The 15,491-nt window shown below is 35.6% G+C and overlaps 1 protein-coding gene across 3 annotated transcripts in view; it reads right to left on the reverse strand.

Moving 5' to 3' along the window:
* Positions 1 to 15,491, reverse strand: part of LOC131074131 (uncharacterized) — a 259,081-nt gene that overhangs the window by 118,973 nt on the left and 124,617 nt on the right. For all 3 annotated transcript variants that reach the window (XM_059219607.1, XM_059219606.1, XM_059219608.1), the window contains exons 9-11: positions 12,101 to 12,149; positions 10,420 to 10,513; positions 10,248 to 10,300 (exon numbers count right to left, since the gene is read on the reverse strand). In XM_059219607.1, coding sequence (XP_059075590.1) covers positions 10,248 to 10,300; positions 10,420 to 10,513; positions 12,101 to 12,149 — 196 coding nt within the window. The remainder of the gene's footprint in view (positions 1 to 10,247; positions 10,301 to 10,419; positions 10,514 to 12,100; positions 12,150 to 15,491) is intronic.

Genomic DNA, 15,491 nt, shown 5'->3' on the forward strand with positions numbered 1-15,491 from the left:
CTTTGCAATCCCTATTGTTTGAATGACTTGCATGGTTTCAATTTCCTCAACACTTAGTTAAAGTTAATTTAGATTTGCTTTCATCGTTGTTAATTTGAATGAAGGATTTGATAAGTGTCAATTGATGGTGTATCTCCGCTCATACTTTTGGTGAATGGATCATTTCCATTTCACCGTGCAAAGTTAGTCTGAGCTCATCCCCTGTGCATCCCAACATCTTGATCATAAGTGTTAAATTTATGGATCAAAATTAAAACTACAGAGATAAAGAGCAATATCTGAACATATATATATCAATATCTTTAAGTTATCAATTAATTTCTTATGTGCTAGATAACTTCAATAAATAAATTGATTATTTATTCTTGCTCTCACAATATGTATATTGCAATATATATATTGCACTTAGTATATATATGTATCGTAGGATATATATATTGCACACATCATATATAATTCTCTCGCAGCCTTTACCCGATCACACCTGGAAGGCTAATCACCCTAATCGCAGCATATAACCACAGAGGTCTTCACGTAGCATATAAGTGTAGAGGTCTTCATGCACAGCAGTCTAGAATCCACACAGATGTAATGTTGTGTGTATCGCAATTATCTACACACTAATATATCTCTGGACTTCCTTAAGGGCCGTGTCCCTTTAACATGAAGATGTGGCTAGATAAACCTGTATCGACTCATTAAAGAATCGAAACACTAACTAAACACGAAGTTACATAATAATGTTATTAATTAAATATAGTAATAATTATTATTATCTAATCAATTTAACAATAATAATAATAAATAACATAATGATATATATAATTAAATGTTGAAGGCCTTAAGGCCAATTTAACATTTAATTTTATCCGACTGAAGCTATAAATCATCAACAATAAGCACAATCCATTGAAGATTGCACTGGCTTTGTGTAGTTGTCCCTAGTGTGGTGAAGCAAAGTCTAGTTTCTCGAGAGCACCCAATTGATACTGTCTCCAGAGTTCATAGGATTAGATTAGTCTTCCTAAACCCTATCTCTTTTCTCGTTTTTGAAAGTCTAAATCCAAGAAAATCTAAAATAAAAGACAAAGCCTAAAATTGCTAAATCCGTCTAAGTCCAGCAGTTCAAAGACAGTTGTTTTGATTAAGTAAAAACAGGTTTTTGAAGGAACCCGAACCTTATTACATATCAGGAGATAGAAGAAGCATTAAAGCAGAATAAAACCGTGCCTGATCACCCAAACAAAAAACAGTTTCCAACCAAAACAAAAAGGGAACTCAAAACACATAGAGCCGCTCAAAGACAACAAAAGGATAGCAATGAAAGATCCCCAATCCCGGATACCAAGACAATACTGTTTTTGTTTCAATTGAAACTTTGACCAACTTAAAGCTCTGAATGGAATTTCTAGAAATCTGATTTTTTCTGATTTTTCTGCCTTTTCTCAATTTTTTTGGATTTTTGGGAATATAAATAATTGCATAAAAGATAGCAAACAGATTCCAACTATGAAAGGTAAATACATAACAAGAAATTAATCAATACTGTAATCTGAAACAGTACATACCCGGAATAAGCCAGCAAACTGATTTTTATTTCATAATGGAATTAATGCAAAGATTCAGTGTTGTCTTACAATAATGAAATAACGCCAGCTATAGGAGAATGCTTGGTGTGAGTCAAGAACCTAAGGAAAACTCTGCCTCAAACCCTCCAATACCAGTCTGAACACAATGGCGTCCAATGCAAGAGGAAAACGCCTCTAATAACCTCACATGAGCTGCCCAGAGAGAATGCACAAGCTGAAATAGGTAGCCACCCCTACTGAAACTCCTCAATACTGCCAATATGTGCATTCCAGTACAAGTTTGACCTCTTCCTCTATCAATCTGAGTGCAAGAAAGAACAACTTCAATCACCAATTCCTTGTTGAGTTTTGCATCCCAACAATCCAGACTTGAGGGTTTCGTCCCAAGCCACTAAATCGCTCCACTAGAGCAATTTCAAGTTTCAAATGTCAAAAGATAATGAGAAATTAGGTCTCCATCTCCTTATATCCCCTTCCAAGTGCAAATCGAACCCTAAAGGGGAATTACACTTTGCACTTTAAACAAAATATAATAAAATAACATTTTCCCAATTAAAGTCGTCCAGACTATAGGAAAAACACTACTTTATTAAAATGTCATAACTCATAGCACCAAAAAGCCTCCGGATAGTGAAAATAGTTATAATAATTCGAGACCTTTCCAATGAGCTATCACACATAGGCATACACGCCCAAATTATTCAATTATCCCCTTATTACTCCGAAATGGCTATATAAATAGCCTTATTATATTTTATTTAATTAATAACTTAGGAAATATTAAAATATTCCCCTTTATGCTTCTGAAAGCCCAAATCAACCAAATAATCATGCAACTGACCATGTCACCTATCTGTGACTGATACTAGACAAGATGGGTCAACTGGCAATCCCTTCCCTAAAATCTAGGGATGCTCCTAGAAACTAGGGAACACACCCTGTCGTCTTGAAACTGAAACCATCTAAAAGGTCATGAATAACCTCACCACTGGCAACTGTCACGACCTCCAAACTACCTGTAAAGCCAAAATCCAGTCACTATATGCACTGAATGAGTCCCAATCAACCTCTGCTAGCCTACGAGACTCCAATGATAGGCCAACTCCTCCGTCTCTGATGTCCACTCTAGAAAGGGGACATGACAAGCAAAAGGACAGCGCAAAGACAAAGACAGAGACCGAGACAGCTAAATATTTTTCATAATATCTTTTGCATGAACCGCCATCTACTTCATGTTGTCTGCAGAGTTCTTGAATTCATCCAGCTCTGGTCCCTTGATATCACCCTGATTCCTAGTGTTGGCCCTAGTTCTCTTATCATTACCTTTTTTCTCCAGCTAGTCCTTGTCGCCCTCCTTGTCTTTAATGTTATCAAATCTGTTAATTAGAATATTCATATTATCCACAGAGGCCTTAAGAATCTGGAAATTTTGTTCAGCAATCCTCTTCACAATTAATTCCATCTTGTCGACTCTATTGACCAAGTTGTTCATGGTAGTTTCCAGCCCGTTCGCCTCTCTATTCCCTTCCATTTCCTTAACCTTCTTTTCAATTTCAAGAATTTTACCGACCATGGCCTCAATAGCTTCAGTATTGTTGATTGCAACCACTAATTCTTTAACATTTTCAGAAAGAGGCTTCTCGCCTATCGTAGCATTTTTTATAGCATTAATATCATTCTTCAGGTTGCTGATATCTTTCACAATTTTGCTAATAGTATCACAAAATCCCTTAATACTATCATTATCCCCATGACAGTCACTAGGGTTTCCCCTTTTATTCTCTTGGCCCTCATTCTGTAATCCTTGAGTACTCATGTCATCACCACAACCCACATCCGAAATCTCATCCTCCTCCTTACCCTTCAAATTGTCGTTTTTTTCCTCCTCTGCATCCTCATCAGAAGCTATCAATATCTGTTTTTCTACCTTGTTAACTCCCCTACTGGTATTCTTGTTCCTCTGGGTTTGTTTTCCCATTCCCTTTCCTTTCTTGCTTTTGATGAATTTCTCCTCAAAGGACCTATCCTCGGAGTCCGAGAGATCAGAATCAACAACAATCCTCTTTCTTTTCCCCTTGTTCCTCCCCTTTTTGTTGAGATCCTCCGACTCACCTTCAGTTTCAGAGTCATAGTTGAAACCACTATACTCACTTTCCGTGTCATCATCCCTAGTATTTTTACCTCTAATTGGTTTCTCAATGGATTTCCCTTTCAACAATTTGTAGACTAAAACCATAAGACCCTAATGAAGAGCATGGTCCCCCTGAGGGTCTTTCTGCATTTCTTTAATGGTATGATCCATGGAACAAGCTAAATAATAGGGCAGGCTTACCTTTTCACCATGGTGGAAGTGGTTGAGCAACACAAAATGGTGCCTGTAAGCCCTCGTGAATCTTCCATCCAGAGTAATGTAGGTTATAGTAGCAAACAACACGAACCGCCATGGCCTATAGATACGCTTGGGAGAGTGGTTAAACATAAGTCCCCCTTGAGATTTTCAGCATACACTACCCAAGAAGCTATTCCACTAAAGTCACTTGTTCGCACATATAGACCTTGGAATCAGTAGTGATTTTTCAAGAGAGGATAGAATACCTTCGGGTATCCTATTCTAATGTTTGGTCGATGATAAAACAGACACCAACAGGTGGGAATCAACAATTAATACCCACAAAGCCCAAATACAATCAATTCAAATAAGCCAAAAAATGGCCTCCATTCGTGCATTAAATGCATCCCATTACATCAAATTTGCCTAAAATACAATGAATATTCCCATGCAGGAATAAATGCCCATCATTCTCCATACAACGGCTACATGCAAAAAGAATCTGCCACAATGCCATAAATGCAACGGCTGCATGCAAAAGGAATCTGCCATAATGTCATAAATGTGGTGGCTACATGCACAAGATGCGCCATTAATTCTTCATGCGCTAACCCGACTGCCACTTGGTGAGAAACCCCTAGAGAGATAAAACTTCAAGAGAAAAATTTGATCCATGAAGAATTTTCTTTAAGTTTTTTGAACTTTCCTTGCTCTAGAGGAGATTTTTAATGATTTTCCACCATCTCCTATTTTTTAGGAACTTTCCAAAAACAGGGTTCCAAGTTCTAGGAGAGAGAAAATTCTCTCACGAATCCAAATCTGAAAGAATTTTGAAATTTGGATGTGATTTGATGCCTGAAAATGGATTTTTCAAAAAAAAATTCTGGGAGAAATCTCTTGTTCAGTTCATCCTTGATTCCTTCCTTGCCTTAGAAATTTTATCTTCAATTCATCCTTGGGTGTGATTTCTTCCTTGCTTGGAATTTTGTCCCGAAGGAAAGAATTTCCAACACTTCGTCAATTTTTCACCTTTCCTGGAATTTTGTCCTGAAGGAAGGAATTTCCAACACTTAGTCAATTTTTCAGCCTTTTCTGGTATTCTATCCATGAAAGAAGGAATTTCCAACACTTAGTCAATTTTTCAGCCTTTTCTGGTATTCTATCCATGAAAGAAGGAATTTCCAACACTTAGTCAACTTTTCCACTTTCTTGGTATTCTTCACCTTGGGCGCAATTCTTTCTCGAGGAAGGAATTTTTTGTGCTCTTTGAATTCATCATGTCCGCAGGGAGCTTTTTGAACAATTTGCCACATTTCCTATTTTTTAGGAATTTTCCTAAAATTTAGGACTTGGGTCCACGAGAGAGAATTATCTCACGAGTCCAAATCTGCAAAACAATTGAAATTCTGATGAAATTTGATGTCTAAAAATGGAAATTTCAAAAAAAATTCTAAGGGGATTTATGCTTTTCATTCCTCCTTGACCCCTTGGATTTTCATGCCTTAGACAAATTTTCAGTTTTCTAGCTTAGGCGTGGAATTCATTTTGCATGGTGGAATTCATCATTTCATCCTTGGCCATGGGAGTCTTCTGATATTCTTGGGCATGGAATCATCTTGGAGGAGAAATTTTATCATCATTTAAACCTTCCTTTCTTGTCTTTGAACTTGGGCGCTAAACTGGCTTGATGAAGGAATTCATCCTTTGCACGATTTCCAAAGCCTAGGCATTTTGGTGCCCTTTCATGTACATGGGCGAAATTTTGGCCTAAGGAGGGAATTTCATGTTTTTCATATTTTCCAAGACCTTTTACCTTTGGCGCCTTTCATCACCTTTGGGTGCTATTTCTCAAGGAAGGAGGAATTTCTCCTTTTTCAGTCTTTCCATGAGCAGTTCATTTTAGCACCCTCCTCTAGTCTAGGGCGGGATTTTGCATAGGTGGAGGAATTCACACTTTTTTTCATCCTTCCTTGACTACTCCACTTTGGCGCCTTCACCCTTGCGTGGGCGGATTTCCATGCTTGTGGAGGAATTTGATGATTCCTACCAAGTCGGTCTCATTCTCTTCATCGAAACATATATATATATATGAAATATAACATTTAAGTATAAGTGGCATTTTTTATACTTTAAGTTATATTTCATATATATTGGCAGGATGTTTGAGAGTAGTTTCAGATCTCTAGGAATTATAATGCAAATTCTAGGTTTTAGAAGATCTTTTAAATTTTCAGACAGTCAAATTTCAGGCCATTTCTGAATCAGGATGACATTTGTGGATTGATGTGAATTTCTAGACTAGATGATTTTTTGAGCTTTGCATTCTTGGATTGTTCCCATACAGCCAAATTTTGATCACACTTGTCTACCTTTTGACTCTTCCAGATTTAGAAATGAACTTCAGGAACGTTCAGTCTTCAGCATCTTCAGGGATGTTCAGTTTTCAATGTTTTCCTTTGAAGAACCTACAAAAAATAGATATTCCCAAATAGTAAGTGTTTAGAAATGTTAGGGTTTGGACAAAATAGGTCAAGAAAGCACTTACCAAAAATGGAAATTACTAAAAAATAGTAAGTTTGATTTTTGGCAAAATGAAGACATTCCAAGACTCAGTGAAATCCCTAAAAACTAGGAACTTTATAAAAATAGAAAGCTGTTTCGTTTTGGCTCAAATTTTACTGGGAGGTTCCTTGAAGGGTCTTAATTCCATTCAGTTTTTCCAAAACCCTAACAGAAACCCCTAAAATTGATGAAACAAGCCCTAGACTTCACCAAATTCACTCAAACGAAAAGCAAACTTGAACAATTTGACCCCTGAACACTCGTAAAGTGGAGAGACTGAAGAGACTGCTACGAAAAGACCCCAAAAACGAAAGCCAAAAGACCGGGCGGGCCTAAAAAGTAGGGGGGGCCCATTTGCAATGGGGCAATGTGTGAAAACGTCACAATAGAACCCAAAACCGGGTTCAAACAGATCAGGACCCAGCGCTTTTGTTGGGTGAATCATAACATAGTTACTATAGCATGTCAATGTGAATTCAAATTTTCTCAAAATGAGACTTTCCTTTTTATTTTTATTTTTCTCTTTTGATTTTTATTTTTCTTCAAATTTTGAAATGAGCAGCTATATGGGGCTCTTAGAATGACGAGTACTACAGGCAAAGTAGCCAGAAACTCCTTTGTCCCTCCTTGGGCACATGTATCCCCTTATCTATTTGCATATTTGAAACAAATACGTATCTAATATAACTCGGATACCTATCGAATATTGTACCCACTATAGACACCTAAAATTGTTCTGTCTAATTAAATAGATATTTTTATTTATTTAATTATTTTAGCCTAATTCTTCTATTAATTAAATGAATCTTTATTTATTTTATTAATTCATTTATCCTCTTCTATCATTTTTCCTCATTTAAATAAATACTTTTATTTATTTAAATTATCCAATTTCCTAAATTAAATAAATATTTTATTTATTTAATTGATCCCACTTCCTCTATTAATTAAATGAATCTTTATTTATTTAATTAATTCATTAATCCTCTTCTAAGTGTTTTCTCATTTAAATAAATATTTTTATTTATTTAAATTATCATTTTTCCTAAATTAAATAAATATTTTATTTATTTAATTGATCCCACTTCTTCTATTAATTAAATAAATCTTTATTTATTTAATTAATTCATTAGCCTTTTCTGCCCATGACACGTCATTCATCTCTTAATTCTTACACTACCTACCCTTTCATTATTTTCTTATTTCCTCTACCTACCCTCTAATCCTAGCCGACCATTTATCTTTTACACCTCTTAATCTTATCCCTCCATTTCTTAGTGTCTTCTATATAAAGAGATGCTTCCTTCATTATCAATTCTCCTAAGCGCTCAACCACACATTCAAACTTTCATATGCAATCAAGGCTTTTGCGATCAAGCTATCAACCACAATTCCGTTCTTTGTTGAGCTCTTGTGCACACATAAAATCTAAGAGCAAATCTATCAAGCAAGATCAATGGAGATTCAAACCCTAGTGGACATGTGATGGTATAATCTTTGTGATTTTGTTGATTTATATTGTCTTAGGTAATCTTTATATGTTATGGTGGATCTTTGTTGTTGTTAGGCTAGGGTTTCGTGCTTGAATCTATTTTAGTCTTTCAATATTGTTGTTTCCATTATCCATTTTCACCATACACACCCACATGTGCCAAAAAAACCTTCATTTCCAACCATGCTAGATACTGTGTACTGATTTTTTTAAACATTTGATGGAAATCTTCCTTAATTTGATTTTAAAAAACTTCATACATTTTTTTAAGAAACTAAAAATGGTATAAACAAAATCTACAGCAAATGAGAAAGACAAATGAAATGTTTTTGTATTTCAGTGACCCATTTTTGGGGTTATCTTCCAATGCAACTCTATTATTTTTGCATATTGTAAAATGTTAAATCAACTTATCATTATTTATGTAGCAATTATGTGTCTATATTGCTTTAGAAACAATGAAAATATCCTCAAATAACTTAGAGAATTGTGTTAAATATATGTGTATGTGTTTTTTATGAATGACATATCCAGCCATATCCATATTGGGGGTCTTAAATGTTGAGAGAATGGACCAGCTAGGACTCGAACCTAGGACCTTCCATATGCTACTGGAGTGCTCTACCACTAAGCTACTGGCCCCTCTTGGACCAATCCATCGTCGGTCCGAGTGTGGCTTATTTCCAACACCAACACCCCCCCTTAAGCCACACTTGTCGTGTGCTTGGGGCTCCTAGCCTGGACCTAGCTCTAATACCATGTTGAGACATGGACCAACTAGGACTCGAACCTAGGACCTTCCATACACTGCTAGAGTGCTCTACCATTGAGCTACTGGCCCCTCTTAGACTAGTCCATCGTCGGTCCGGGTGTGGCTTATTTCCAACACCAACATTAAAAAATGACCGTATCCGTATCCAATACTATATCCATATTGGTATTCGTATCCATGTCCATGCAACTTTGCTGCAGGGAATAAGAAGTGAATTAAGTAGCTGTTGGGAATTTGTTTGGGCATGCAAGTGCTATACAAAGTGCAATACAAAACCAAAATTGTTTTCCCCAATACTTTATGCAAATAGCCCATATAAGCCTGCAAACCCTAAATGCACTACGTAATTACTTTAATCATATTCAATCCAGAAATTCAGGGGGATTAAAAATTGGTTGTAAATATATGTATAATCGATTTCAAAAGGAGTTGCCCTCGGATTTCTCATCAATTACTATGTGTGCCAAAAAACAGGATGAGGATTTTGTGCAAAAGTAACCTTAGAAGATAAAATTGAGATGGTTAAGTTGTTTATGAAGGGTAAGGCAAAAGCGATAGGTGTGCGTATAGAATATGTTGTGGGCTCTAATTTTTTATCTACTACTAGAATAGTTGTAAGAGAAGGTTGTGGTAAAGGAAAGAGGAAGCCCACATATGATGGGAAAGAAACAATTTTTGGATTGTTGAATATGCAAGTAGATGAGGAGGCTAATGATGCTGTAGTTAAAATCTTTTATGTCGATGCCATCCCTTTTCATCTGGTACATTCTCCATAATGCAAGAAATGTTGAAAAACAAAAATTCAATTGGATCCTCATATGGCCCCCATGGAGAATATAATTAACATTCTACCCTCCTTGACAAATAGTACTCCATTATCAAGTATGGATGGACTATATTAGACATCGATCACTCATCAATATTATTGTTAAATGTTCATCTAGCTTATTTTCTTGAGTTGTTTGTTGCTCAAGGAAGCACCAAGATGAAAACTTCCATATGTTCAGTCCCTGTGCTCTTGTCCATCATTGTAACCTGAAAAGTATTATACATTTACTTAGGCACTCTACTTTCAACAACACTCCTTGCCTTCACAAAATATATTTGTGATCATATTACCCATATGATTTTGGGGACAATAAGAACTCGTGTGAGTATTAGAACCGTTTCTATTTTGATATTTATCTAGAATCAAGGATATCTAATAATTTATCTCAAATCTAATAATGTAGGTGGGAATCAAGAGGCTACATAAATCACATTTAAAACCATAATAGAAACATAAAATTCACAAAGAAAACTCTTTGATCTATTAAATACTTAAGTTTATGATAGTTTTAAAGACAGCAATAGATACTAAGATTTAGAGAATAAAAAATAGTAATCTAAAATATTGCCTTACATAACTATTGGCTACAGAACAAATATATTGCAAAGATATTTCAATGATGATGTACAGCCAACAATACAATTAGTACAATTTTAAGATGATAAAGACACTACCTGAAGCCATATCGAGGCTCTTCATAGCCCCATTGTGTAATGCCATTGTAGACCTAGAATACCACAAATGCTAAGGAATGAGGATAATGAATTTAGAATAGTCCTTTAAATTTTCTATTTGCAATAGCTCTTTAAATCTTCTGTTTTGCAATAGAAATATCGATATGTATACCACTTCCCATGCTCTTGGATGAAATCCAACAGTAAAACCTTGGAAAATGCGTGGACCTGGCTGGCCACATGAGATTGCTAACTCCACAATTACTCTATGCAGACAGATACAGATTAGTTAGCCACTTACAAGGTATTTAGATACTTGTAAGCACAACATGTTACATATCAAAGATCAAATGTATAAATATCTGTGAATAAATGAGTGAAGGACATTTAAGGAAACCAATATGAAGAAATTAAAAATGATTTGTTCCTAAGACCAAAGCATCAAGTGCTAAGACAAGTAATTTTGCAAGAGGAATGACTAGCAGGAGAGACAATGGAAAGATTTCTGTAGGAATAAATTTGGAAAGTTGTTCATGGAGGAATAGAAACAGCACAAAGGAAAATGTCGATGCTAGAAAGCTATAGAGAACCTCAATGATAGCATAGCATATGATAACGAAAGGCAGATTTTATAACCTTGAAAAGGTCTATGTATGCATCTTTTACCATAACTACAACATTGATCAGAGTCTTTTTAAGGTTAAAAATTTTCAGTGACATATATTACATACACATTAGGGTTGGAACTTAAATTGCTTCAAAAATTTTAGCTAACAAAACTTCAAGATTTCAGAGCACTCCTAATGGAAAATAAGCCTATCAGAATATAATATCAATCATAGATATGAGCACAACCTGGAGCACTATTAGAATGGTGTTTGATTAGCTCCAGATAAGTTTGTTGGATACATCCTCCAAGACTCAACTTTGGTCTCAGAATTTTCCGTCTAGCCCGTGCAATTGCCAAGGAAGATATATCACAGACGATCATTATAAACACAGCCCTCAAGAGGCCTGAAAAAAACTTCAGATGCTCAAGAGGAAACTCATTGTGATCCTCCGTACAAGATATTGCATCCTTTCTATTAATCCTCAAATGTTGCATGTCTAGGAGAGGATTGTGCTAGAACTGATGGTGAAAATGCAAGAGGTTGTTGCTTATTTAGAGTGAAAATTGGTAACTTTTCCTATAACAAATCAGCCCCAGGAATACCGTCTCATTTTGAACTTGAATCAACCTTATTGTTCAGGATGGAATGCTTATAATGTTGTGACCATCCATAGAGACTCTCTCCATTTCAATATGTTTCTCATAGTGGTGTCAGTCAACCAGTGGCTTCAGATTGTTTGCTGCACTCAACTTATTGTTTAACATAACAAACATATTTTACTAAAAATGTATGTTTCTGGATTTATTTCCATGAAATTCATGCTTTGCAAAGTCTAATTAAACCATTCTGCTACACATGTCACATCAATTTCACATCTGACTTGGGCTTTGGTTATGCCACTATGAATTGTTTTTTAGTATCCATGAAACCACATGAAATAAATACTGAATGAGTCATCTTAAATTAAAATGAATAATACAGCCAAAACGGCAAAGAAGGAATTCAAGGATTGTAAGTTGAGGGAGTCACAATAATATTACTAACCTAGCATTAAGTGCAAAGTGCAAGTTAATATCATCTGATGGTAAGTTGTTAACTATTCAGATTACAAACATTAAAATAAATTAAATAATAAAAAGTTGGCTAATATCTATGCTCTTTCTTTCTCTTGTGTATGTTATTGCTCCAATGCTACCAGAAAATTGCCATTTCAATCCTGTAAGGAGTCTCAGGAATTCTTACCTACAACTCGGAGAATTATAGGACACGCTGCAGATACAACCAATTTCGTCTGCACCAATCAATATTTATCATTTATCAAGCCATTATTAAAGATAAAATCTAATAAGCAGAAGCTAATGTGCATAAATAACCAATCTATAGCTAGCATGTGCAGGACAAAAGTATCCAGATCTTTGTAATATCATAACAAAAATTCATCTTTCAAAAAACAGATAGTAATCTACGATAGATTCTAAGAACCATCACTCAAATCATTAAGTTTTTGAACCTTAGAAAAGCTTTCCTGTTTGCTACAACTATACACATGGAACCATCATTAGACTGCCAAAGAATTTGTGTCTACTAAAAGGAATGTGTTTACAGATGAAAAATCAACTCTCACAACTAAAAGTGGGAAAAAAGAGATAGCACGTCACAAAGGGCTTCTAGCATATACCTATGCAATTTAAAAGGAAAATACATTAATTCAATACTCCCAGTGAATTATGTTTTGTGTCAGTGCTCAGACTTGTTGGCTCTCAAATCCCTAAAGGTAAGCCTCTTCCTGAGCATTTAAGGTGTTGACCTCAAGGTAAAGCCTTCAACCTTACCATCAGGCAAGGCAACTTTGGACCAGTTTGCTAAGGTGGTTAAGACCTTCAACTTCTGGCTTAGCTAGACCCAAGGGGCCTTCCCTAGAGCTATCCTGAATAAGATTAAACACAACTGAAATAGTCAAATGGATAAACTGTTGCAGTAGTACTTGGTGTATGCCTAACCCCAAAGCTATCACTAAGCCAATGACTAACCCACTGCTATAACATTTATTAAGCCAATTAACAAATCACTGCATAAGAACAAGATGTGGGTATACACAAAATGACTCTCTAGGATGATAAAAATTTAAGGATCACTGAGGATGTTTTCCCTAGTTATAGTGCTGAAGCATAAGGTGCATACAAACTGCTTTCCACTCATAATCTACAATTGAATGATGTTTCGAGTTTGAGTGCATAATTGACCATAACTTCTAGGATTAGTGCCTATTCATTGAGTCGCAAAGTCACAACATACCAATAGAAACAATTAGTAGAAATCACAGAGGAATATAAGTTATGCAGATTCACACACCACAAATAATGATAGCACCTGAAAATTCTTACTTCTCCATCCCAAAATGTGAAATTCATATGCAATGAAGAAATGATAATTACAAAGCTTGCAAAGCATTAGAATGATGACCCATTCATCAAATATTTCTTAACATTCATACCAACAAAGTTATGAGAGGTAACCCTAAGCTAGAACTTCTCATAAATGCACAAATGAAACTGTAGAGAAATCCAACTACAAGATTCATTTACAATACAATAACCTTCATGTGATTTACAAAAAAGTTGCTCTAATGGCAACTGGATTTATAGGAGTTGAAATCCTAGAAGCTCATTCACACTTGCATTTGTATGGAAGAGAGAAAATGACCAACCTTTTCAATAGAAAAAATCTAGCATATATAACACTGTCGGTTGCCCTATTGCTTTGAAAAATGAGGAAGAACTACTAGTCATGAATGGAAAGTGTAAGGTGAGCTTAGATCCCATGAAATCCAGTAAATGAGTGATCTAGAATAGGTGCAAGGGCATTAAGTGTTGGAACTCAACCTCACATCATAAAAACCATTTATGGGCCATAAAATCCCCTTAGAGTAGTTGCGACATTAAATCTGGTCATGAATGGGAACCTAGGTCATGCAAGGAGAAAGGTGAGAGTGGATACTACAAAACATGGGAGTTTCATAGTTTAAGGGATCGGAGATTGAGGATACCTCATAACCCATAACACTTGTTAGGGATTAACGACCGGAAGTATTGTAATGTCCCCTTCCTAAGCACCTTAATATGGTGACCGATAGCCTATCCAATGGGTTCCTCTAAGCTACTGAGTTAGGATTAACGGCCTTGGTGATAGTTTGATCTAGCTTTTCTCCTACAGCTCTTTCATCCTGATAATGAATCACGAAGTATGATGTGAAACATTGAAGCTAACAAATTGTACACAGCTGAATCCAGAAGCTTATATGTATCTAGCTTTTCTTTGCAATGACAAGTGCTGTATTGAGCTTAGGTGGTTGAGATTTGCAAAAAACCCTTTTCTCGACTGATTTTGGGTAATTTGTCCACACTACTTTTAGTAAGTGTCATGCTAGACACCAAATTCGCCAATTAGTTAGTTTTAGTTTGCTTCTACTTTAGTCATTTGTTCACGATTGTTTCTTTGAGAAACATCGTCTAGTAATTGCCTATATGTATTATTTTGACTTCATTAATATAATCAAGCAATTAACATTTCATGATATCAAAGCGGGTTCGTTTTTTGGCAAATTTTTAAAACAATAAATTTGTGGTTTGATCCTAAACATCTTTCTGAAGGTTTTTAGAAGCTTTTTTTGAATTTTGCTTGAAAATTCATAGAGGGTTTTTTTTCGAAATTAAAATTGCAGGTTCATGTGAAAATGATGCAGATTCTTGACGGATTTTCTTCAAGTGGCCACGTATATCATTTGGCAGGCATCTATCTCGCATCACTTGGTTCACATGAAGGAAATTTCTACAAGCACAACGTTTTATTTCTGAGTGCCCGCACCAAGACACCTTTTCTTTTGCAATGGTTCCTTTCTCTTTTTGCGTTGTCCACTGGCACGAGGGTTTTGTGGGCCGCGACCTTGATTCTGATATCGCATGAAGGTTTCACAAGCCTATTTCTACACATTTTTTTTTTCTTTCACAATCATGGTGTTGAGTTCCCACCTAGGGTTTTAAGATCAGGTTTTTGAGCATTAAATGGTTTTCTCAAAAAAATCATGGGCAGAAACTGCTCACACCAGGATCTTTTTCTTGCATAACCTAGATGTCTTTTCAACGCATGCCTAAGGTTTCTAGAATTGTGGCTCTCTCTTCTACAACCTAGGGTTTCCTACAAACTCAGATTTTATTGGGTTGCTAAGTTACTGTTTATTGGCCATTTTTTTTTTTTAAATGTGGGTTTTCATCAAACCTAGAAAAAATTTAGTTTTCGACTGATTTTTTAAGATAAAATTAGTTTTTTTTCTCAGTAGTGCCTTAGGATTTGTGCCTCAGAATTTGAGCCAAGGTTTTGACTAAGTTCTGCTTTGAAAACTTACATTTGTTTCATTACTATAATATTACCTCATTTTTTGTGCATCTAAAAGTGGCAAGGATGGTATCGTTGACCAACATTTTGTTGGAACATAATCAGCACTTTGACAGCAAAAATTACAACACATGCTCACAATTTTTGAATACCAGTGTCTAGACCAAGTTGTTTTGGGTACGATTCCATGTCCCACAGTGGTGGGAAAAGACTAGGACAAGTTCGATGAGCACAATTGGGA

The sequence above is a fragment of the Cryptomeria japonica genome, chromosome 4 (assembly GCF_030272615.1).
Source record: "Cryptomeria japonica chromosome 4, Sugi_1.0, whole genome shotgun sequence".
In the NCBI taxonomy this organism is placed as follows: domain Eukaryota; kingdom Viridiplantae; phylum Streptophyta; class Pinopsida; order Cupressales; family Cupressaceae; genus Cryptomeria; species Cryptomeria japonica.